A 26,002-nucleotide genomic window follows, 5' to 3' on the forward strand; every position below is an offset into this window, starting at 1 on the left:
CCAATAGCCTGCCGGTCACCGTGTGACTGAAACGGATCCCGCCCACCGCCCCCGGCGCGGGAACACACCCCTCAATCACCGCCCAGCAGCCAATAGGCTGCCGGTCCCGCCGCCAGACTACAACACCCAGCAGGCCCCGGGGCTCCCTCTGGACGCCAGGTCCCAGCGTGCACCGTGCAAGGCGGGCCCGTCGCCTTGGCCGTGTGGAGTCCGCCGTGACGGGCGGGGGGACCGGGGACTCCGGGCTGGCGGGGAACTTGCGACTCGCTCCCCGTCCACCGGCCGGCTCTTGTGCCGCATACCCGCGGCGTGTGTGAGCCCCTGCGACGGGTGGTTAAGGCCGCTGGAAAGCTGCGGGCGGCGGCGGCGCGAGGGGAGAGAGCGAGAGAAACCCGAGGGGAAGATCGCGGTACCGGCGTGACTGAAACCGGCCCTGGCCTGCGGCGGACGGGAGGGAGCGCTGCAGGGCTCCGCACAGCCCCGCCAGTACAAATGCAGTTTCTACCACTTCTTCACCACTCTCCCTTAAAAAGAAAAATGCCCAGCAGCTTTAAAACTACAGCTGGAGCCATCTGTCTCCATAACCGCTGGAGACACGTTTTCGATAGTGAAAGAGCCTGACTTAGACAACAACAGTATGAGCAAGTGCCTCTGTAGGATTTAAAAGCACCACAAGCCGGTGTCATGAAACAGACATAGTCCAGTTTTAGCTACAGGAAGAAATCAGGATTAATTAGTCAAAACTACTCTTCTGAACTGAAAGTTATGAAGTGCTCCTCACGGCTACCAGGATGTTGTTTCCTGAAGAGAAGGAAAGGGCTGGTCCTGAGCTGGTGGGTTTCTCCCAAAGCAATGCCCCTGGCCTTACCTGATTGCATTTGCAAAGACTAAATCCTGATTGCCAGCTATAAGCACACCAAGTAGATTCAGGAGGACAGCTGAGACTTCAGGACACAGGAAGAGAACCTCAGGATTCAAGGGATTTTTGTAGCAACAAGGTCCGTGCCAATCCAGTTCATTTGCTTTCTTTTTTGACGGGAGATGGAGGATTAAAGTTATTTCTGTGGCAAGAGTAGCAAACACTGTCAGGAATGATACCATAAAACAGTCCTGTCCAACCTACAGAGTTCCCATTAAAGCAACACATACCCTTTCCAGGTTAATGGTGTGATCTGAATGAAGTATATCAGTTATTTTTATTATCACAGGGATGGGAAAACTAATTAAAGAAATATACATCAGCTCTCCAAATACTATGGTCAAAAGTGTTAGCTAACAGCTTTGATTTAGAGACAGGCTCACAGATGTGGAATGATCACATTTACAGTATGTTTCCCTTGTTACAAATGGAAAGTTTACAAAGTTCATGTAAAAGTAATCAAATATTCATGACCAGAGTTAGCTGAAGCGAAGAATTTTGTTGTGATTGTCCTTCCACTTTGTCCTCCTCTTTGCATTAGTATTTATGCTTTCAGAATTTGGCAGGATGCTTCATTTTCTTTTCAGTCTACCTAAAATAACAATTATTAGACGTCAGACTTCACATTCTAAAAATAAACTGAGTTGGCTTAAGTTCTGGTACCACAGATGGCATCAATAACAAACAGTCAAAATGACCCTTTGAAATATATTTTCCTACAGAGCATCCAACAGATTTCAAGTGTTTGTGTCCAAGTAATACACTAGAAGTGTACTTGAAAGAGTATACAGCCAAAAGCTGCTTAACGGGGAAGCAGGGGGGACAATCAGCAGGATTTCCTTAAAAATTGTAGTATGTGATTTGTCGTTCATATATTAGCTTCCCAAGGTGACAATACATACCTAAAGAGAACTCAGATGGTTTAATGACACTTAAATACCAGACACTTATTATCTTAAGAATGTGATGCTGTTAAAAAAAATCTATACGATTCTTTTTCCCTCACAGCATTTTAACTTATGTTCTTGCCAATTTAGTAAACAGTTTTGTAGGTCTGCTCCACATGCAACTGTGTTAAAAATTGTTTCATACAATATGTTTTCCATTAGGGGACTTTTTCAAGTATAGCTACAGGGAAAATGGACCCTATGAAAGGAAGCAGAAGCTTCTAGGACGAGTGATGTACACATTTCCCTGGTCTATTGCGAGCAAGTCAGATGGTATTTTGTATTTCAGATTTTTATTGAACACCTCTATAAAGCACTTTTCGTTCTTTGTCTAAAACTGGCGAAACTATGACAGTATCTATAATGTCATATGGCAAGATCAATGCAAGCTGAACCTGCCTGCTAACAGGAGTTAACCATCACTGTTTCCCAACATTTCTGTATGTGGCCATCTCCAGCTGCAAGGCTGAGCTCATCCTACTTTCTTGCCTCGTGACAACAAATGCAAAATACAAACAGCAGCAGTTGTATAGCTGATTTAGGGGGAATATTCACATAAAAAGACATGGTAGAACTATACAGTTTGACTGTTCCTGGGACATAATACTGAAGTTTTTAAAGATAACAGGAATTCTGGTTTTGAGGAGAGGGGTTATAGTTTACAGTAACATTTCTGCCTAAATGTGATTGTTAATTTGAAGATAAAACATCTAACACAGTTACATGTGTTTTCTTACCTTGGGGAGTCAATTCCACTATCTCCCGTGATGCTGTGGTTTTCTGTCCCTTCCAAGTGCTTCTGTCCTGGTATCACAGTACATGCATTCTTCAAAAACAGATCTTTTTTGCCCAGAGGCTTTCTCGTTTCCCTGGTCTGTGAGCCCAAAGCACTGCATGTCACTACTTCACCCACCTCATGGGTGAGGTTCTGCGAAACGTCAGCACCTGAGTCAGCCTCATCAGCGCGGCAGAAATCTTCTACAGCACGTTCAGTAAGGCCAGTTCCTTCTTCCTGTGACTTATCAGAGGAGCTTGACTGCACAAACAACTTTCTTCTGTGAAATCTGATTTTGCTTGTTCTTTTAAGCTATCTATCAATTCTGCAAAACTAGCACTTTCCTTATATTCATGCTCTACAGAGTCATGTTTATTTACAGTTGCGCTGTACTGTGCAGCATAAGTATTAAACTTATAGATTTTTAGAGATGTAGCTGTCTACAGCTTTTGCACAGCTTTACTGCAGCCTCTTGTATCTGAAGAAGCATGGTCAGGAAGCAGGTGACATTGCTCATGGCCTTCAAAATTATCATCCAGATGTAATGAGCTACAGGTGTCACCATCATGTGCATTCTGGTGCAGAAGATAGCAGTTATCAGTAAATCCTTCACTTTCCGGCTTCATTGATCCCAGATGGCTGGCACAGTCATGTTTAAATATTAGTTCACTATTTTTGTTGATCTTTTGTCCGTATTTCACACCACTTTTTAAAATCAGGTTAACATTGCCTGCATCATTTGAAAGATGGACATTTTGAAATTCATATGCTGTTTGATCTAGTAACTCACACACAATGTCAGCTTTGCACCTGCAATACTCATCTTTCAGATGTAATGGAAATTTTGCGTCTTCTTCAGACACACCATTATCTTCAGCGTGGGAGTGAGGGGATTTTTTAATATCCCCAGGAATTGTTTTGGCTACACTTCTGTAGATGTTTTCTTCAGCAATATTACTCTCCAGAAAGAATTTACTTTTATTATCTATTTGCAAAGTATTGCCTTGCGGATAACTGAAGTTTTCACCGACACTGTCTTTCTTTGGTTGGAGGGAAGACCTCTCAGCACGGAGTACTTTGTGTTGCTTTGCTTTGTCAGCCTGTGTTTCAGTAGCCAGCTGTTCAGTTTTGTAGTCAATGGTTTTTGAGGGGTCCAAGGACTGTGGCCTTTGTAAAGCCCTTTCTTGCTTTTGCATCCTGGACTTCAGCTGACTGTTAATAGTAACTTTGTACCCTTTTGCATAAAAGTTACCTCTCCATGACAGACCCTGGAAAGGGTTCTTAATTTGTTTTTTATATATGACCTGGGATTCCACTGCTACGTCCAATGGCTGTTGGTTTCTGATAGGCAGTGAAAGGTTCTCTTCCAGTTTCTGTTTTTGGGATGTTAGCTCATAGATGTGAGATTTCCTGTTGCTTCTGCTGATCATCTTGTCTGTCTTTGATCTGGTTTTCCTGGTGTGTTTTGCTGGTTTACTTTGTGTCTTTTGAATAAAATCCTTTGAAAGGTGGTTTTGCCTGACTATTGACATTTCAGCCAAGGTACTCTTACTGATACATTTTTTCTGCTCCTCAAACTTCTGCATTAATATTGTGTGTTTAAGCAAATTATCAACTGTAAGAGTAGGGTTAATACACTTGCATGCTCAATATCACGTGGAATATTATCTAAGTCATCTTCATCCCTGACCGGCCACTCCCTGGGAGGAAACTGGGCTGAAAAAGTGGAATACTCCTTCTTAGGCTTTTCTTTTTTAGCAGCACTTCTTCAGAAAAGGCCAAGGCCAAACCTTTTGCTTTTCAGTTTCCTTCTCACAGATGTCAGGGATTTGATGGTGTCCCAGGAAGGGTGTTCAGCAGATGTCAAAATCCCTTGAGTTTGAATTGAAGGCTTCAATTCACTGCAGCCTTTCTTACTCCCTCCCTTAAGTTCTTGGTTCATTAGCTGCCGCTGTCTTTGTTCACAGAGCACATTCTGGTCAGGGAAATAATGGCAGGATCTGTAACAGGATACGGTAGGAATGTTTTCTTTCACTAGGTTTGCGCAGCACTCAATGTTTACCAGGTAAGTGATGGAAGGCAATGAACAGCAACAACTGTCCTCCAGTGGGACCCTTCTATTGTCTTCCGTGGCATCATTTGTGATAAAGTATGCGTTGGGAATCACAATGAAGTATCCTTCTCCTGTATGATAGATTTTCCTTTCTTTAATTAGAACACCAAGGATATCGTATAAGGTATTGTGGGAGGGAACTTCAATGCCTACAACAAAGATAGAAATATTTCAAATCAGAAGATTTCAAATAAAATGGGAGCTGGCCAGAAAATAAAAACAATAGATCTAGAAGCAACTGAACATGAAATACCCAGGTATTGAGTTCACAGGATTCCAGAAGAAGTTTGCAGGTGATCTGGCAACTGAAGTTTGAGCAGGGCATACTCAATTTCAACACGAAAGTGTCCGCTATCACCAAACAAAATGCAGGATTTCTTTTTACATCACTACTCTACTGAGCTTCCAGAACCAGCAATTGTTGTTGCACACAGCTGTCCCCACCCACAGCCTGCAGCTCCCTGCAGAACAGGGACAGCCCCACTCTGGGGCAGTGTCCACTCATGGAGGGCAGTGAGGGGGTGCCCAAGATCCTGGGGCTGCAGCCCTGAGTCAGGGAGAGCCCCTCTGGGCCAGCCAGGTGAGAGCAGCACAGAAATATCAGCCAGCCAAGAACTCCCCGCATAGGTGCGATCCTGCCAGTGTCTTATCTTATAGATCAGTACTTTGAGCCACAGACGAACACGGAGGTCGACTCAATATGAGTGATAAAGCACAGTTTGATTTATTAGCCCGAACAGCATATACTTATACAGTTCACAATAGTTATGCATACCTGTCACCTACTAATTGGCTTAAGCTCTGATAGTCACATTTGCATGGTCCTCCTGCTTGCAGTTACTACTATGCTTATTCTACATTCTTGTGCTCTTGAAAGCTGTTTGTGAGGCTCTGCCAAGGTCGCAGTGTCCTTGCTGATTTTACTGAAACAGTCAGCGGTTCCCACTGGGGCCTAGTCTTGCTACTTATGCTAAGGCCTTCAGAACAGGCTCTGCTCGTGCAACTGCTCTGCAGACCCATGTCCCTTATTTTTAAGCCATTCTCCAACACATGCCCATTGTTTCACATTCACTTTCCAGCAAACAAGCAGTTGTGGATTAAAAAGGAAAAAACTCAAAACAGCTGATTTTTCTTAGGAGTCTGAACACTTGGTCTCGACACTTTTAATGTACTGTGGCCAAGGACAGAGATACTGCAGGCTGAGTGATTCTTATCGCTGACAGCTGGTGCCCCTAGATACTTGCAAAAATTCACCAAACACTGCTGGAGTTTACAGATGCTGCTTTGGCTACATGGTGCAGGAATCATTTCCTAAGAACCACTTAGGACATTGCTTGGTTCCCAGCATCCCAGCCATAGTTAGGAAGCATGAGAAACCCAAGTGGCTTGAATCCCACATTATTGCAAACAACATGTGAGCGGGTAGATTAAAAAAACAGACAGCAAACATGATACCAACAGCTTCATTTTTAAATATTGTCAAATAATTTTAAAAACAAAAACTGAGAAATCTTTGTCCCTTGCATTTTAGTTGTCTAACTTGTTGCTTGCTTTCCTAGAGCAAAATCAGGAATGGCAGAAAAGTCTTCCAGAGCAGAAAATGGTAATTAAGGTGACTGATGGTAGAGAACTCACACAATACATCCGTTTTAACCAGAAAATTACCTAAATAAAGACACTCAAATTGCAAAGTGGTTTCAGTTAAGCTTCCAGAAGTGGAAGTAAAACCATGAAAACATCACTTCATCATCAAATGTCTGAAAATGTGAAAATCACAAAGAAGCTTTTTGAAAGGCATGTGATTAAATAAGCTGTGACAGAACTCTAACTTGTTAGGAACCCCTTTAGGTGTTACTGCAGCAAGAGAGAAGATGATAGGGGAAATAATGTAATTCATCTACCAAAGTAATTTACATTTGGATTTAGCCAGCCATGCTGTGCATCAGAAAAGAGGTTATTGGGAAGCAAAGAGGTAAAAACCAAAGGAGTCAAGGACTCTAAGTCATCCCCAGGAGACTGGCAAGTAACATATCAATATTCACCCATGATATAAACCTTAATTATAGTAAGAGAGAACAATTCCCAACATACCTAGAGATATTACTGCTTTTCAGATGGAGATCAGTAAGTAAAACACTGTTTTTGCTTGTAATACCTCCCCCGGATTAAGAGTTCAGAGGTCAGCAGGCTCCTTGTGATCAGGGAAGATGAACTCATGCTGGAGCAGATGTTACCCGTAATAAAGTTACCAGAGTGCCTGAGAAATGACACTACATTAAGAGATCAATTTCTAGCCAGAAAATGGGCTGCAACAGGGAGTGGCTATTCTACACAAATTATTGTGAAAGAAGGTGGAATACCAGAAAAGAATATCTATGTGACTTAAATTAAAGCCATTGTTAAGAGAAATATAAAGCGGTTCACCTGGCCAAGGACAGCACAGGTCAGACATCAGAAATTTTCATTTAAAATTTTGAAACAGAACATTAAAATTCCTGAAGTCTTCCAAAAGCTGACAAATTTCTTGCCTTGAGAAGTAATTCAAAACTACACTTTTACTTGAAGAACTGCTGGTTAGCTTTAACAAAAGCTTTTGTGGTCTAATTATATCCAGTTCTGCCAGAGGTAAAACGTACTTCTAACTTAAACTGTAATTCATCCCTGGACAGAGGATTACAGAGCAGCGCTCAGGTAACAATAAAGTTCTCAAATAATGACAGCTATTAAAATCTCTACTAACCTTTGGAAATAGAACTGAAAAGGGATTTGATTGCACTTCACCAAGTACCTAGTGGTTAATATGGGGCTGAACAGCTGTGTCTTCAGGATCATCTACTTGGTCTTTGTTGTCAGCATTCCTGCTTTGGCTGCTAATACTTCCCAACCTTTAGTTTTGGGAAAGTTAAAGCATGAGCAGTTCACATCAAACGGTTAAGGCAGACATCTGAGCTGACATAAGCAAAGACTACATTGCTCACTTATCACTTACCTGCATCTTCTCAGGAATTAGAACTCGGTATCTCCCATAATCACCTTCAACAAAGAGCAATCCTAATTAACCATGTCAAAACCACACAGAAAAGTGCAACAACTACAGGAGTGCTACAGTATTGTCTCCTCCAGGCAAAGGTCAGTCAGAAAAGAGCAGCCTTCCAGGACACTTTACAGGACGAATGGATGCAAGCCCCACAGCACCAAGGGTAAAATAGACTCGAGGATTAATGACCCCAGCATATGGAAGTCTGCCCCCACCCAGGAACTGCAGACAGTGAAGGGATTTACTGACCAAAACCAACACCCTGAATAAAAACTGAAGAGCTGTGAGGCAGTGGCGAATACCAGGAACAGAAATTTAATCTGCTCTGCTTATGAACTACAATTATCATGCTGGCTGGTGTATTCTGCAACCACTAACATTTCAGAGGACTCTTCGTGGCAGCCTTACATTAAGAGCACTCAATAATCCAGCAGCCGTACTTTTACATATAGACTAAACCCTCGACTGCAGCCTGGCCTCATTAAACTGCAGATGTCACTACCACAATTAATTGAATATTAACTAATTGCAGGTAGCAAAGAGAAATGATGGCTAAATACCCATCAGTGCAATCTAGTTGAAAATGCTCACAGATTTCCTTCGAGGTTGTTTTGTTGTTACTACTACCAGATCTGGTAGCACATTCTCTGTGTATCCCATTGAATGTTAATATGTGTAATTTAAATGAAAGGGTGAAACAAGACAGTGCTGCAATATGTCATCTTTTTGCGAAATTCTCATCTTCTAAGTTTTTAATATGAATAATTACATATTTAAGGTAGCAACCTGAATGCATCTGAGCCTGATTTCTTCTTAGATCTTCCATCAATTTCACTTTAAGGCATTTTTAGAAAAGATTTAACAGATACCTTTGTAGCTGGTAGTTTGTGGGTTTGTTTGGTTTTGTTCCATTTGTTTTTTTCCCTCCTCAACATTTCCAGAGGAATTAAGATGCAAAGCAGCTGCTGACTTCCTTTCACTTGTGACCCTCACTGGACCAAGGAAAAATAATCTAGGAATTAATTTCCTATTGAAACATGTGGCTTTGGGAATCTGTCATCTTGGCTGAAATCCTATCAATACCTATTTGTTCCAAAAGATAGCTACAACACTCCAGGGTCTGCTAAGGTGGGAGACCCCAGAGCGTATGAGAGAAGGGACTTTTAGAGGCCCCCCCATAGACTGAATCGCTTGCCTCCCACAAAGAAACAAACTGGCCAGACCTCACCATGCTGAGAGGCCTTTTACTTATGGGAAGTTCACAAGACCACACCTTGAGACTGCAGACCAAGTTATTAGCAAGAATAAAAACTTGCCATGCAAGCTCCTTCCTCAGCCTGGGGGAGATGTGGAAGGGAAAACTATTAGTTCTAAAAAGGGCATCACTGAACTATTTCAACAATTTCAACCAAAGTATTTCAATGTGCACCTGTGGCTTAACATGCTCTGCAAATGGTCCAAACGCATTGAAGTAGTACAGGAACTAGAAAAAAAACCAAACCTCTAGTGGTTTAACCTCATAACCCTACGCCAAAAAAAAAAAAAAAAATCAAATCGCAGAATACAACAAACAAATTACTCAGCACCACTATCCTGCTGTCATTTTAGAGAGAAGAATAAAGAGAACTGAACTAATATTGGGCTAGATCCAACAGCTCGCAGGATTACTGAATCACATCTGAAAAAATACTGGTTCTTGCGTGTACTGTGGGTTACTCGATCTGAATCTTCAAATGAGTCAGAATCCACTTGTTAAAGAGAACAATTTACAAAGCGGGAGGACGCAAGAAATCAAAAGCAGCATAAAACTGCAGTGTCACATGTTTTTGATACAAATTTAGGTATCAAATATCTAGAAATTTAATAGCAATGTTCCTAGCCACAGAACACTACAAAACAACATATGACTTCCAGCAACATTTGGTGTGTTACAAACTCTAAATTTATACACTGTATCACGATGCTGTGGATTATATAGTGGATTAATAAAAAAAGGAAAATTGTTTTTGCTTGGAAGTAATGCATTTTGTTATTATAGCTTTTTACTGTAACTACTTTCGTGCAACACATCTAATGAGATCCAGTATGCAGAAACATAAGAGTTGGGTGGGAAAACACTAGCAGTTTTGATAGCTGGGTAGATATATTCATTATTAGTGTCACGCTACATGGCAATATACAAGTCCCAGTTGAATTTCTACTCAAACCATTTCTGCTTTCCGGAATATATTAGCATGAATGTATTGACTGTGCTACCTACACATTTTGCAATCTATTGCTGGCCATAAGAGTCAGTCAGTCAAAATGAATTATTTTGTATTTTATATTTTTAAATATAAACTGCACTGAAAAAATGCAGTCAAGGTAAGAACCTGACCTGGGTACACGAAGATTACAGAGAAGCAAGAGAAAAAACATCTTTTGTGCACGTTCCTGATAAAATTATCAGTGAAAGTTAACTGCATTACACAAGTCCAAATGTACTCACGCAGTACATTACTCAGCAGAAAGATGGACTCAAAGCCATTCAATTCTCTCAAAGCAGTTAAATGTGGAAAAAGTGTTATGTTAAAGGACTGGGCTTCATGTTATATTTGGAAACAACTCAACTGTAAATGCTTGAACTGTGGAGACCCATGGGTACAAGACAGAGAATTCCAACCTCTACTTCATACACCCCAGGGTACCCCAGGCTGAGCCAGAGAAACAACCAAGCAATGATTTTGCAGCAGTGCTCAGGCCACTACCGTGACAAGCACTGGGCGAGTCAAGAAAACATTACATGTCTTTGTCATGGCAGAACATGCAGCGATGCCCAAGCAGCTCCATGACCCTGTATGCAATCTTTAACCCTTCAGAAAACTGCCCCAAAACTATATACTTGTGCCTTTTTATTACCAGAGCAAAACCAAAGGTGTCTCAACAGTCTACTTTATTCTAGACCATTTTGCGTGCAGATTTGTCACATGAAACTTTCTCCCTAGCCTTATTCACAGATATCCACTAGTCTGAATATCACTATGTAAGGGTTTACCTCATTAATTCCACCATACTAAACAAAATACAAAAGGCAGGGGGGGAATAATCTGTAAACATAGATCAGATTCCATTTCCTGGCCTGCTGTAGCAGTGCCTTCTTTACAGAACACCACAATCTGAGATTTACTGCTTTCCGTAAAGCATCCATGATGATTTTAAAACTACAAACTGGACACTGAGGCAGAGATCAAGACCCAGCTTAGGCTAATTTTTTACCAGCAATGCATACACAATGAAAGGAGAAAGCACACGAGTTGGGAAGTGTGGACATGAAATACAAAAACATTGTTCATAAATTAAAACTGGCAGAAGACCACTTCTCCTGACCTCTATAACTGATACTCTAATTAATTTTCTTAATAATTACTTCTATTTCTGGGAATATTACCAAGAAACTTTAGCTAATGACCAGCATGGATGCTGTGTATATACAGAACCCTGTGCTGTTTGGTAAAGCAACATAACCAGTTTGTAGAGGTGTTTGTTTTTCCTCAGATCAGTTGCACTTCAGAAGACTGGTCAAGCTCTGTGGAGGTTATAGCAGATTTTTTTCTTTTTTTTTTTTTTCCTTTATTCTTTACCCTTTTAATTTCCTTTCCAACATAAATGCAGACTGTACATAGTATCTGGAACAGTACTACATCAAAACAATATAAAGATTACACTTATTCTAACAAATACTTTTTTTCTTAAATACTGTAAAAATCTGTATCGCTCTAACAACTGTCTCACGGGGCCTCTCACTGCAACACGAGGCCTGCTTGTTGCAACAACAGCTTCAGCTCAGCAATTGAAGGTAAAACACTCCAGCAAAATAGTTCAACAGATGTTGCAGTATGCCAAAAAAAAAAAAAGTTATCTTGAACTCCAGAATTATTTTCTTGTATGTTCACATGTACTGCTGAAAATTCATAAACAAACTATTTCAAAAGCAATCCTTTCAAGTCCATTTAAATTTTAAACGGTGCTCAACGTCAAAAATGAAACATGCTGTCAACAGTTTGTACAAAGGTAAACGTGAAAAATAGAATTTGATTACAAAAGTTTGTTAACACCATCTGTACACCACAGAGAACGCTTTTCATAAGACTGATATATCACCATCCTCATTCAATCACTCTCATGAGATGTTATCGCTTAGTTCATAAAACATGCATTTGCTGTGTGCTTATATGCAATTAGTGTTTCTATAGTAGCTTCCGTTTCAGCATGAACAGTTAAGATACTACACAGTGACTCAACTGAGATGAATGAAGGGGAAACTTATGCATGTTAGTTCAATGAAAAGATATTTTACTTGTTTAGCTCCTAAAGAGCCAAGGAAGTCATAAATGCACCAGCTTAAGACTCTTTTGAACATAAATCCAGGCATTTTAATGTGTATCTCAGTAAAGCTACATGAGTTTCCATGTAGGTTATTCATACATATTATGGCACTTGGACTTTCCTAGCAGGTATTTAGTTACCTAGGACATCCAGCCTAAAAAAAGAAGAGGTCTGCTAAAATTAACCACTTCTGTAAGAAAACACTTCTGTCCCAACCTTCAAAGCCCTGAATTTTTCTGGAAGTTGCACCAAAACACAATTGTTCCTATTTCACGTTATTTGAATAAGTTGCCTTTGACAATGATGTTACATTAAGTTTAGATCTCTAGTGATTTGTGGACACAAAGGAAAGCAATTTACCCCCTTTCAACAAACCAAGTTGTGTCCTGCTCCTTAGTAATTGTAACATGGGGTACTGGTGTATTCATTCTTGTCTTGGAAGTAATTACACAAATTAAGAAAGGGGTCCAAATTTAAATAAAGGTGGCTTACAACGGTAGCTTTTTCTTCACGTAAGGCATTATTCTGACATCTACTGGCCTGGTATCCAACCATGCATTTTAATACACTGCATTTGTTATTAAAAAGGAGCGTATGTATTAATCCAAAGATAAGAACAATTAAAGGAACACAAAAGACATACATTTAACACAGGCCCATGTATTTTCATATAAATCTCACAACCCTACTAGCATTTTGGTAGGTTTCTATTGCTTTCTGAACTCATCTGAACTACTGTATGAGGGTTTAATACAAGCAGCTTTGGGGAAACAAGTTACATTTGAAGGGAAAAGAAAGATTGGACAAGTAAAAAAAAAAATCCAAGAAGCTTTTTCTTAAAAAAAAAAATCTTTACTTGCAAAATTAAGCAGCATGCTATTTTGTGAATTATATTTGAATTTAAAAAGACTAATTAGACCAAAATAAAATAAAGCCCTAAAAATGGAAATTCTATAAATAATGAAAATTTTGATTTCACTAGACTTTAATGAAAAACATTTGGTAATTAAATACTTGCTACTGTTCATTATGTTGATGAACTTTATTAGGGTTAAAACTATAACAAAGTTCATCCTAAAACATTTTGCAATGCAAAATTATTTTCACTCAAGGAGTGCCTGAAGTTGAATGCTGAGAATTACAAGCAATCTTCAGAAGCAGACACTCACATTCATAAAACTTTATACATCTTTTGGAACTAAGATATTTATACTACTAAAATCAAACATGCATCACTTCCCATACATTCTGGTATCATGATTTATATTACATTATGTAACATTCTTCTAAACAGCAGCAGTTTTATCATACGTTTGCTCCATTTTCTTTGGATTTCTGATCTTTATCTTCGTTCTTCACGATATCCTTTAAAAGACAAAAGGGAGAGGGTTAACATGAATTCTAGAAGTGATATTTCTCATGTGAACTGTAAAGCAGCATGAAAGGAAGATACTGTTTGATGTCAGCTTTAAATACTATGTGAACTACTATCTTACCTAGTTTAGTTATTAACCATTTCATATTTCCAGTATCTTCCTGAAAAACTGAGGGGGCAGAAATCAAATGTGGCCTAAGCACTTCTGAAGAGAAGCACAAAACATATCCACAGAATGCCCACTTTATAGGCTAAAGTTTTTTTGGTTTGTTTTGTTTTTAAAAAGCAAATGAAAAAGTTCTTGCAGAATCCATTAAATTAGGATAATAATTTACCATAACAGTTCTAACCTAAGCCATCTGAAAACACCAGGCTTAGAACTATTGAAGTTCTGCCTTGAAAAATTACTCCTAACTGATCAAAGAGAAGGGCAGATTTGGTCTGTTGGGGATGGACAAGATCAGGAAAACATTACGATGATTTAAGATTTCCATTAATATTTACAGATTTGTAAAAACATTTAAGTCAAGAACATGTGTTTCAAGCTTAGAAAAAAATACATTTTATTTTTTATCTTTAAATAATCAGTATCATATTGAGCACCTTATGTAAATATGCCCTAAATTAATGTGAAATTTCTTTTTTATTCTTAAGTTTTTGTTCTGATAATTTTGTCTACTGGAAGTCTGCATACAATAATAAAAAAAACAGAATTAAACAATTCTAACCTGTTTAAGAACACTCTGTATTTCATCCATAACAGTAGCTAAATTTTTGATTGTCTTATTTAGCTGACCCTCAAATTGCAAATTTTTATCATCTGAGATCTTCAAATTTTCTTGCAGTTGGCCAAGGTCCTTTTTCACTTCTTTGAGCTCCACAGACAGACTTTTGTTTGAATTCTCCAGTTGTAGTATGGTCTTCTCATCCTCATCTTAGGAAAACAACAACAAAAATCAGTCACTTCCAATGCTGGGTACTTTGCGTTTTGATATTCCATTTACATGCCAACACCAAAACTCCTAACTTTTAAAGAACATTAAAAACTGCATTGCTTTACCATTTGATAACACTCAACTCTGACTACATTTGGAAGTCCTACATTCAATTGAAAAAAAAGATAAAAGCACCACAGTGACAATGGTACTCAACGATAGCTGGCGTACAAGTTCAAAGGGCTCGCAAAATAGAAAATGAGTTCATGGTAAGCAAACAGCTAAGAGATTTAGATCACAAATATTACTCAAATTGTTTTATCTTCTTAAAAAGTCTTAGCATCTTGCATTCGTGTCAGTACCACCTTCAAAGTAATGTCCCACCTGTTTTTTCTTCCAGTAACTGAAGCTTTTGTTCTATCTCTGCCCGCACTCTTTCACTCTTCTCCAGCTTCTGTAAAAGGCTCCCGACATCCACCATGGCTCCATTGTACACAATGAGGCCAACGTTTTCTTCTATGGGTTTTGATTCTTGCTTTATAGTTGGTGATGGTAAGAGTAATCTGTTTCCTGTATTAGATTAAGAAGGATCAGGAAATTCTGTCATTTTTCAGTTCTAACTACAACCTCCAAAAAATTCTTAATAAATAAATAATTTCCTAAAAGAAGAAATTTAGATTCCAGTTTGCTGGTCTATCCCTCACATTTCTCCCCTCCCTCCTTACCCGAGTTCCCACCCCCCAAAAAATCAGCATGCTCTTCCATGACATTCGGCTGTGTCTCCTTTCTGCAGTAATTAGTTTTCAAAAAATCAGGCTCTGTGCTACTATCTACAGCACTGATCCTCCTCACTGCAAAACTGCTGTGAATGAGAAATATTATTCATCAATATTCAGCATAAACCTCTGTCCTCCTTCCTGGTCCCAGATCTTAAGATTTATCCTATAGAAGCAACAAGATGTATTAGAAGCCAGAAATACTGTACTTTTCTGAACTGCTCAAGAGTTACTTTCCCAAATCAGTAGGTTCCCTGCAGATCTGAATTAGTTTCTACAAGAGAGCAAGCACCTCAGAACTCTCATTATCATTTGCACAGAAAGAATTCTCTGGAAGTTTGTGGCATAAATTAAAAAAAAAAAAACCACCACCTAACATATCTTCTTGTAGCTCTTCAGACTCTTCTTGATTTTCTTCATCTTTAGAAGTATCTGTTAGTCTTCTGTAAAAGCAAGATTCTCTAAGCACTACTTTATTAAGTAGCTTCTTGACCTAAAACACAGCCATGGAAAGAAATAGAGTGTTACTTAATATACAGACATATTACCTAAGAAGAATGTTTTAACTTGGAAAACTTAGAGAAATTGCACAGCTTTTTGAACTTCAACAGATTGGGGCTTAAAATGTAAACAAGCTAGGGGAGAAGAAAAAGATACAATTTTGAGACAAAAACTACATATACAATACAGGCATATTAAGAGGTGCAAACCTCACCTTTTGAAAATGATTTACAATGAAATACTCATTTAATCTTTTGTACATAAAAAAGAAGTGGGTACATAAAATTCAAGGATCAAGTACATAAGCAACAGACTTTAGAAGATTCTTCCCACTTCCAGCATTCCTGAAATATTTTCAGATATTACTATATTACTATACAAAACCTGAGCACGTGACAGGTGTAGTCCAAGAGTGTACAGAATCTCCTCCATGTCCTTCTCCAGAAGATATCCACAATGACTTTGATCAAAATAAACGAAAGCCATCAGAAGATCTCTATTAACAGTTACCATCTGTGTCTTGTCTTTCTCCTAAAGAAAATTCATTATGGGATCATTAGGAAGTTAAAATATTCTCCCACCATCAACTAAAAACACATACATTTTTCAGTTCACAGAAGTTTTCCTCTGTTCATTTTAACTTTGCTTTCAGTAATTAATATAACTAGCATTTACCTACTGAGCTCAAATATAACATAAGCAAGTCGTTTAGGACAAGCAGTCTTTCAAATATTTAAAAGCATTACAGCACAATGGACAGTAACATCTGGTAGACACACTGTCCTTTTGTTCACGCTAATACGTGAAAAAAATTGAAGTAGTAACCGAATTAAACAAGTAATAGTAAACATCCCTTCTTCTCTCAATCATATTTTACTGAACAGCTGTTTTCAAAGTGAAATCCCCATAAACATGTAATCAATGAGCATCCAGCTCTTACAGTCGCAGCAATTCTGCAGACTGTGTTTTACCATTATTCCTATTTCTACATCTCCTAGTTTTCCTTGAAGAAAAAAAAAAGGAGAAATCAGAAACTTGGTTTATTCTTGCATTTATAAAGAAAGTTTAAATGTAACAAATCAAACTTATGCTCTTCCTTCATCTCAACCATGGAGGAAAGTTATTTGCCTCATGACACAAAGAGCATCAACTTTCCTGGAGGGAGATGTAAAAAGATCATATAATAATTCCAATCTTCAGAATTGAGAAGGCAGTTTATCAAACAAGCTAAGCTTGTTTTTCTTACATAATACAGCACTTGAAAATAACATAATATCACATCTGCTGCTTCTTAATGTGCAGCATTAGTCCTCACATATTTCAGACAGACCAGTATCTCCTAAGAAAGCTTCTCCAACAGCTTTCACTGAATGAACTTTAAAATGTGAGAGCAAGTTGTGAGCACCTTACCCGAAGCTGTCACATGTTACCTAACTTCTATATTCACCTTAATGTTTCAGCCCAGAAGTGCTGAAGGAATCAAGGAGGGCAATTAGGTCTTATAAGAAAGTTCAGCTCTAATTAGAACACGTCTAACAGGGTTATATGTAGTTGATAAGGTATTAATTACTTTGTCTTTAGATGGCTTCTCTTTACAATGCTTATTTCCCTCTCTCTTGTCCTCTCGTTTGTTCATTTCTTCTTCATCCCGGTCTGCCAAACAGAGAGAAAATTCAACATACTCACAGTAAATGATTCCATAACCATTATCTCAAAACACATACGTTTATTGAAAAAGTTCACGTAAACACCCAAATACCTGAAATTAATATATTTCGCAAAAAAAAAAAAAAAAAAAAAGGCAAAGAAACAAAAAAACAAAGTCAGTCCTGTTAAGTTGAGTTTTCTCTGATCTTATTTTAACATAAGCCATTTGCCATTTTCTCCCTGTGTTTCTCTCACAAATGCTGAATTTGCTGAAACAAACACTAATTAGGCCAAAATTAGTTTTGCCAACATCACAATCTATTTAAGTGGTATATAGAAAATTATCACAATTCTCCCTAATCAGGCTTGGCAGAGTCTGCATTCAGCTATTGTTATTCCTATTAGGACAAAATCAGTACTATTTACTCTCAAGTATTTTCTATCATAAAAATCACATCAACTATATAATTAAAAGCAAGTGTTTATACTCATGTCTGAGTGAGACAGTAATGATCCTATCATTTGGATTCTCCAAGAAGCTACAGATCACATCACTTATTAGATGTGAACTACAACTGCAGGTTTTTGGTTTAGAGGTAGTACAGTAAAACTAAATCTAAAAAAATCAAGAGAGGAGGAGGAACACGACAACCACAGGGACGGATTACAGCATGCAGCTCTGTACCTCAGGTGGAAGTCTTTGGTCAGAGAATCATGTGCCAAATTCAGCTTCAAGCTCACCTTTCTTTTGAGGAAAACTTAGGGAAAAACTATGTATCACACCACTTCTCTAATTTTGCCAACAGGTTTCTGAGAACCAAGACCCTTCTCCTGCACTTCCACAAATACTGGATTGTTCTCAGCAACTCTGACTGGGAATGGCACAAGGACAGATTATGGGATGCAGCAGCACTTGTATGGAACAGACAACCCCTAGGCACTCGCACAGCCAGATTATAAACAAATAAGAGTTATTATGGAAACCACAGATTAGCACCTTTTTTTTTTTTTTAAGGCTGGTACAGTACTCTGCCAAAAATCCAGCTGAAAATGCTGGGACTGCAATATCTAAGCAGTTCCAATCCACATTCCTAGTAAAAACTCTCCACTAAGAGACAAAAACACCAAAGAAGTACAAACCAAACCACAGACACCTATCTGACGCCCTTCTGAATATCTGAGCAGGGAAAGAAGGCTACTGCTGCTCCCTGGAGCCAGGAAAGTTCATCAGGCGCTTTCCCCTTTTCCTCAGGCGAACGCAACTCCACCCAAACAGAAATCGGCTCCTCTTAACACCAGGTAAAGAGCAGCCCACACTACACTCTGGCCTAATAAAAACAGGATGACATTTCAGAACTGAGGAATAGGAAGTCAGGCACGTAAAAGTGGCTTGGTTTTTCAGAGGTGCTGAATACTCACATCTCCTACTGACTTCAATGGGAGTTGCGAGTGGTCTGCATTCTGAAAAAAATAAAACCACTTCTATATGCATGCCTCACTTTGAGTACCACAGCTAGTTTATATTAACTACGTTCATATAATGCCTAGTAGAAAGGCACTTACATTTCAAGTAGATCTGGTCAGAATTACCAAAATAAAGCTAGTCTAATAATGCAAATTTTAATTCTCTAGTTCCAGTGCTTTCTTCAGCTTGAAAGAACACATTCAGTGCTAATAAAAAAAAAAAATCTGAAAGCCACAGAATTCCAAGTTCAAGATACCTTCATCTTCATCTTCAGCGTCTTCTGCCTCCATCGGATCATATTCTTCTTGATTATTTTCTTCTTCAGGTTCTTCTTCATCTTTAGAATCATCTTTCTTTTTATCTTCCCTCTGTAACAGAAGTTCCTAAAAATTTATCCAATCAGAAATAAAAAAACAGGAAAGTAAAACTTCACTACTCTTCATTCAAAATTTGCAGCTCTTTATATTTAGTCACGTAAAAAAACCAAATAAATCTATGTGATATAGCTGAATATTAAAATACCCCCCAACGCACCTGTAAATATTTAAAATTACTGATTATGACTGAAGCATATTTAAATAGATAGAGTCAAATCAATTAACTAACACTAAAAACAATAAAATACAATTCAAATATAAACACTTCAGTATTGATCCAGACAGGACAGCACTTCATATGAGCTAGCTGCAAACCTTCTTTTCATCCTTATCTTCTTTTTTGTCTTTATCATCTCCAGATTTTCTCCTCTTAGGTTTTGGATCATCTGTTTCCTCATCTTTTTCTTCCTTTTTTTCTTTCCTCTCATCTTTTTTGCTTTTTTTGTCTTTTTTGTCCTCCCTCTCTGGGAGAGAAATCAGTGCCTTGTAAATCCTGACACCAAAATCTCTCTGAAGCATTTCATTGAAGAGTTCTGCGAACAATGATACCTGTGCATAAAGAAAGAGTAACAAAAGCTTCTGAAAATTTGTACACTTACGATTAAATAGCTATGAGGTGCTATCTTACCAACTTTCACTATGTCATAATTTTATGTAGTGTCAGATTTCTTACTATCCGATTTGAATATGAAAACCTTAAACAACTTTATAAAAATGTTTCTCTCGCGTACTGCCGTAGTTTAGGACCTAGACTAACTAGATAAATTATAAACTCAGTTCCATACCTGAAAATCTGTGCATTTCTTCTAGATATCACACAGTTACTGTACTGCTATCATAAACCATGTACCAAGTTTGGACAATTTTTTCTAGGTATTGCACAAAGAACTAACTAATTTTTGTTTTGCCATGTCATTGGTAGGGAAAACTTCCCTAACACTATCAGAAACTTTTACAGTTTAAGAACACTGCAGTTATCACACAGAATTAAAAAGAAACAAGAATGGTTAACTGTAAGCAGCACAGCTACAATACCTCAAAGGAATGTTCTTTATTATCTTCTAATCTGTAGTCCAGAAGAACACTAAGAGACATAATGCTACAGTCAAACTTCCCACTCTTTGCTGCCCAGTTAGGATGTACAATGATTGCCGGTTCATCTGGCAAGATATATCGTCTCTCCCGCCGCTGACGTTCTATTTCTTCTTGACGTTTTCTTTCTTCTTCCTAAAAAGAGGCAAAAAAACCCAACCCAAACATACAGCATATTCCAAAGCTGCGGTTTCAGCGTATATATATTAGTTTTTAGGACTCAGTGCTCTTAAGAAAGTGAAGGAAAACCTAAGCTGCTGAATGCAACACGGAAGACAGACAGAACTCAAGGGGTAGAATTTCCAGAACATGAACTGTGTCCACTGCCAATACTCGTCTAAGACAACTGGAAACTTGAGCAACACAAAGGAGGACACGTCGTGGTGTTTAGGCCACAGAGCTACGGGCACCTGCCAACTATCTTACGGTGCTAACTGCAGCGTGTTTACTCCACGCTGGAAAGATTCAAGCTAGTTCACTTCAAGTAGTGGAATGCAAGCTAGCAAAGAAGTCAGTGCTCCCGAGCAGCCTTTTGTTTGTTTAGGGATGTTTTTAGAGCTCTGTAGTACAGTAAGATGTCTTTTTCCTTACATAAGAAAAGTCTTCAAACATCTTCCCAAAGATCTCCAGCACAGCTTTAACAATTACCAGATGACAATTTACTTGGCTCTTTGGATTATGGGCAATGCAATCATTATAGATACAACAGGTTAAAAAAGGTAAAACACCAAGCAGCTTACTAATTGCCAAGAGAGAAATATTCAAGTCTTAGGAGTATGGAAAACAGTAATGGCAGAGCTTATGCTTTTTAAAAAAGCATAATCAAAGCTCCTTCCCCAAACTTTAAAGAAAGCTGTAGCAAGAAACCCCAAGATAGCTGAAATCCATCCAAGCTGTGGGAGAAGGCAGTAGCTGGCCTTTGCTCCCTCAGCAGGTTTCACAGGTACATACCATTTCCAATCGACCCATATTGGTTAGCAGGCAACACACAAAAAGGCAGGTTTTGAAGCAACTAACACAGAATACACTCTCTAGACATTTATGCCCCTTTTCTGTGGTTAAGCTTTGGCCTTTACTGCCCAGAACTTGTTTATCCTTGTGAAACAGCAAAACAGACTAAGTAACACTGAAATTACCCATGCCAAAACTGAGAAACTTCAACACACAGGAAGTTTAGCCAAAAGCAAAAATTAAAGCTTCACAATAAGGCAAAACAAACCTAAGCAAACCACCAGCCAGGTGAAGAAACTGGACTGTTTCTGCCCTCACCCCTATTTGCACAATAACTCCCTAAGGTTTGTATACCAGTAAAAGCCAATACAACTAAGCAGATGCTTTTCCTGTAAGTTTAACAAGTTAAGATCTTGTTGTGTTCACCTGTTCTCACACATAGTTTTTCTGGGGAGTTTGGGATTTCTTTTTCCTTACGTTTAAGATCTGACATTAATTCAGATGCCCTTAGTGCAGCTGTACATTTCAGCTGATTTTGCTGATATGAAGAAATTCAAACTTGCCAAGATTCCATTCCAATTCAGCAGCTCAGGTTACAGCAAGAGTTCTCAGTACAGCAATCCGAGAACTACAAAATCCAAGCACAAGTAGGCATATTCCTGTACTTTGTATACTTACACATATATTTACTTGTACAAACTTAAATATAAATACTACATAAAATACGTATAAAGACAAACCAAATGCGTCCAAAGGCTAACCTCTTTATCATCTTCAGATTTCCTATCCTCCTCCTCTTCCTCTTCTTTCTCAGACTTCTCTAGCTCCTTTTGCTCTTCTTTTTGTTCCTCTACTTTCAGCTGCTTTGTCAGTCGAGCTATCAACTGAGATTTCAGTCCTTTAGAGCTAAGAGTTCGACTTTCTAGTTCTTTGCGAAGGTCATTTACCTTGTTAAAAATAAAAAAGCTCTGTAAGAGGTATCAACCAGGGACACTGCGAAACATGATTAGCAGAAAAGGTGAAGTAAAACTTAAGAGCACTGACAAGTCAACTGTATTTTTAAAATCTGTACTGAAAAACACTAATATTTACTGATATAAAACATATACACATTTAAAGTTCTGTTCTCAAAGAACCCCTTTATGAGGGGCTTTTCAGAGGGGCGGGGAAAGAATTATACTATAGTAAAGTATTTTATTACTATTAATCCTTTTGAAGAAACTTATTACAAGTCCTGACATAGTTTTAAAACGCAATTATAGTACAAAAACTTATTATTAAAGTATTTTAGACCCCACAATTTTTAACACAAGTAGATTACTCTAGAATTTTCATTTTCCAGTTCATGTACCATATGCAATACAGTTTAATTGTACAAAGTTCAGAATACTTGCAATTCGCTATATTCACTTAGTAAAATCAGGAGCCACACTTGCATACTGTGATATCACATCTAATACCTATAAAATCCACAAGAAAGACAAAACACTACTGAAGGGTTTTTTTCTCAGTTAAGGAAATATACAGCTATATTTTGGGTCATGCCTTAAAAATGAAAACATACAACAGGACCAAGTTTTAAGAAAATTGTTAGTTACCTTCATTGTTTTTGGATCCAGTTTAGACCAATGCGTAGGTGTAGATATCTCTTTCGCTTCCCCATCATCCTTTTCCTCTTCATCCTGACAAATAAAATTTAGAAATTATCATTCAGAAAGCCTGAAAGCATTTCAGTTATTTTTTAAATTCTGTTGCTGATCTGTGCAAGGTCACAACTGTTTCAGATAGTCTTCTCCTAAAGTTATTATTTAGACAAGTTCACACACACATTCTACCACTTTGTAAATGATCACAGTGCCACTCAGCCAATACAAGCCAGATCTGTGGAACACAAAAGGGTGATAAGCAACACCACAAAGAATATTGGGGTTACACAGACACTGCTGGTCTCCATTAACCACACAGTGTGTGATCTTCCCCCAGATTTTAAATCCCAAAATTTACTCTTTGTTCAGTCAGACCTTCCCTTATTCCAAGATGTTGATCAGCCACATGGCCTGAAATTCAGATGTTTCAGACTAGTGTTTGTATAATTTCAAATATCACGATTAGAACTGGCCACAAGACAGAATTTAGAAATTTTAGAAAATGGCAAAATGTTTAAAGACAGCTATTCATAAACTGCATCTCACTCAACAACTGGTCCCAGATTCCAGCAACTACGTCTATGATAAAAAATTTTCTGCGCATCATAAGCACAATTTAATTCCATCTGCGATATCAGCATACACATTTAAAGTTAGTGAACTAGCTGAAATAAAAATAAAAACCAACATTCGCTACACTGCTGAAAGCTGGTTTACCAGTCATTGTTACCAGTTATGTTCCTCCTGTGTATGTATGTTGTGTAGTATGTGGTGTGCATTTTGTGCCTGTGTTCCTGTGCCTGTGAGAAGCAGAAATAGAAAAAGGGATTAGCGTTCAGTGCCTGTTCTCCATCAGCCTCCTTGCGTTCACCCTGAAGCTTCTCGACCAGCTGCTGCTTGTATCCTCGGGAGAGGGTTTCCCACTCTGAGCGGGTGGGAAGGCAATGCCAAACATCCGGGAAAAATAAAACCACTGTCTCCACATGAGCTGGAACTGTACGCCCCTTGTGGGTCTCCTCAGGGCGATGGTAGCGAATCTCTGCAAAACGGTACCTGTTGCAAGGGAAGAAGCATGTTGGAAAAAAAATTCTACAACACATTTTTAAAGAGCCTAGATCACTTGTAGCACATCAAGTAAAGAAACTTTGCTGCAAGACCTTGAGGTTTATCTAAAGAAAAAAATTATGGAAGCCATATTTTCTCTTTTGGAACATTTGTAAAAAGGTATCGCAACTGAATAAGGAAGAAAACCAACAAAATTTTTTTATTTAACTTGTTGGTTAGCACACATAGGTTTAATACGCAAACAAAAGTTGCTGAAGCACTTTAAATGCAGCATACAATGGGCTTTCCTGGTATTAGTAAAATTGCAATGAGTGTTAACACAGGACAAAAACTCATCAAGAGAAAATATGGCTATATAATGAACGGCTATTTATTTATAACAAAAGAACAATGAAATGAAGTTCTCTTGACGATCTTCTCCAGCTATGCACAAAATGAAAAATATTTTCAACACACATTCATTAAAAAAATTACAGCATAACATGTCAAAATAAATCCAGAATTTTTAATTAGTTCTTAATGCAGTATTCAGCACAGTTGGCACCAATCAAGCTTATTACAAAACAGAACACCTTTTGAGGAGTTTACCTGCACTACCAAGAGCAGCTGACAAAGATTTTCCATCTTTTTTGTTTTAAAGAACTTCTGGAAACAGACAAGTATTTCTATAGTGTACTTTGCCTTGCAGTACAGTACTTACCATTGTGTGCACACACTTAAGTCAATCCCTGTAAGAGCCTTGCAACAACGAATAGCCGTCTTTATCAGCACGGAAGGGTCCTTTTCTGGATCAGGTCCATCCAGTGATGGGGACCAGTGTCCTCCAATAGCCATAGCTTCATCTTTGCCTTTCATACCCACTAAAAACTAGACAAAAAGAGTCTTCTGAATGTTCCCTTACTAGGGGTAAAGAGTCATTTTGCCAAAGCACAAAGAATATTTCATAGCACACAGACTGAAATCTGTGAGTAAATTGTCACGTTATTTCGAAATCTGAAAATGAAAGTCAGTCAAGAAAGAGTTCAGTTATTTTCTTCCACAGAGGATTTCAGAAATGGAATAGGTTTAAAACATCATCACTCATTCTTGTTTGCAAGACTTTCCATCAGGTTACTTTATTGGTATAGTCTTGTTCTTTTGTAATTAAAAGTTTTCTAACACAAAAGACAAACAGATAACAATTTACATAGTGTCTTAATTCCCATACACATTTATAGACCTTCCTGCTTAAAAGTGATAAAGCAAAGCTACAAAACAGAACACCACAAGAGCATTATATTTGTAAACTCAAGTACCCCTCCATGTGCTTTAAGATGATGGAGTTTAATTGCAAAACAAGTCTGTGTTGTCCTGAAACACCATAGCACTTAGAGGCTGTTCAGTTTAACAACAGTTAAATTTTACTTAATACAATGGTGACTTAACTGTTTCTTCATTGGTATTCTCTTCATAGCTGAGCCCTTAAAAAAAAGGGTCTAAGTGCTTGTAAAAAAAGGCTAACAAAGTTAATTGTATAATTAATATAGATTTCTCCAAACATCTATTGTTTGAGTTTGATTAAGTTGAATAAAGCAGTAAATATGAAAGCAGTGAAGATGGAGGTCCTATAAACTGGAAAAAGAATGGACGTATAGAATGGACTAGGTCTTTTCAGAGGAAAAATGAAGCCATCACTTAGCTGCCTACAAACTCCTCCCTTATCAACACATTTCAAAGCTCTATAACCAACTTTTATTGCCAAAAGTGTCTGGCACTGAAGCATATTTACCTTTACAAGTCTAGCAGGATGCTGAAATCCATCACGAAGCTCCTGGGGATCTTCAGCCAGAGCGCATGACTTGTGATAGAGATCTTCCATGCTAGGACTAGCCATCAGCATCACCTGTTGTGCAAGTCAGATCAGGCTTGTGAAGGTAAACAATGACCACAATTCACAAACACAGACATACCAGTACTTTTTCCTTAATGTCACCAAAAAAATCACAAAGTAAAGTAAAATGGTAGAACAGAGTGTTA

At 38.3% G+C, this 26,002-nt stretch overlaps 2 protein-coding genes, 1 long non-coding RNA gene and 1 other non-coding gene across 10 annotated transcripts in view; 1 reads left to right on the plus strand and 3 right to left on the minus strand.

Annotated features, from left to right (window-relative positions):
• Window positions 1–143: 143 nt before the first annotated feature.
• Window positions 144–9,811, plus strand: LOC139828538 (uncharacterized). Its single transcript, XR_011740232.1, has 2 exons — window positions 144–998; window positions 6,314–9,811. It is a non-coding gene; the product is annotated as an uncharacterized lncRNA (long non-coding RNA).
• On the minus strand, window positions 1,105–5,379 carry STOX1 (storkhead box 1). The gene is given in 5 exon segments (XM_071811539.1): window positions 1,105–1,511; window positions 2,604–2,883; window positions 2,886–4,283; window positions 4,286–4,903; window positions 5,199–5,379. Coding segments are annotated over 5 exon segments (2,517 nt in total). The 3' UTR covers window positions 1,105–1,471.
• An 895-nt stretch (window positions 9,812–10,706) lies between the features above and the next one.
• The window catches only part of CCAR1 (cell division cycle and apoptosis regulator 1), a 30,472-nt gene continuing 15,176 nt past the window's right edge, over window positions 10,707–26,002 (minus strand). For 4 of the 7 annotated variants that reach the window (XM_071811644.1, XM_065842899.2, XM_065842897.2 and 1 more), the window contains 15 exons: window positions 25,755–25,868; window positions 24,687–24,853; window positions 23,764–23,974; window positions 22,874–22,957; window positions 22,037–22,222; window positions 20,268–20,459; window positions 19,548–19,781; window positions 19,112–19,238; window positions 18,810–18,851; window positions 17,314–17,396; window positions 16,128–16,274; window positions 15,615–15,735; window positions 14,851–15,036; window positions 14,260–14,465; window positions 10,707–13,521 (listed from right to left, as the gene is read on the minus strand). In XM_071811644.1, the coding sequence (XP_071667745.1) occupies window positions 13,462–13,521; window positions 14,260–14,465; window positions 14,851–15,036; window positions 15,615–15,735; window positions 16,128–16,274; window positions 17,314–17,396; window positions 18,810–18,851; window positions 19,112–19,238; window positions 19,548–19,781; window positions 20,268–20,459; window positions 22,037–22,222; window positions 22,874–22,957; window positions 23,764–23,974; window positions 24,687–24,853; window positions 25,755–25,868 (2,160 nt within the window). In that variant the 3' untranslated portion in view covers window positions 10,707–13,461. The remainder of the gene's footprint in view (window positions 13,522–14,259; window positions 14,466–14,850; window positions 15,037–15,614; window positions 15,736–16,127; window positions 16,275–17,313; window positions 17,397–18,809; window positions 18,852–19,111; window positions 19,239–19,547; window positions 19,782–20,267; window positions 20,460–22,036; window positions 22,223–22,873; window positions 22,958–23,763; window positions 23,975–24,686; window positions 24,854–25,754; window positions 25,869–26,002) is intronic. The other 3 variants (XM_065842898.2, XM_065842901.2, XM_065842900.2) reach the window with 3 other exon arrangements.
• On the minus strand, window positions 25,005–25,068 carry LOC136104820 (small nucleolar RNA SNORD98). Its single transcript, XR_010651802.1, has one exon. It is a non-coding gene; the product is annotated as a small nucleolar RNA SNORD98 (small nucleolar RNA).

The sequence above is a fragment of the Patagioenas fasciata genome, chromosome 8 (assembly GCF_037038585.1).
Source record: "Patagioenas fasciata isolate bPatFas1 chromosome 8, bPatFas1.hap1, whole genome shotgun sequence".
In the NCBI taxonomy this organism is placed as follows: domain Eukaryota; kingdom Metazoa; phylum Chordata; class Aves; order Columbiformes; family Columbidae; genus Patagioenas; species Patagioenas fasciata.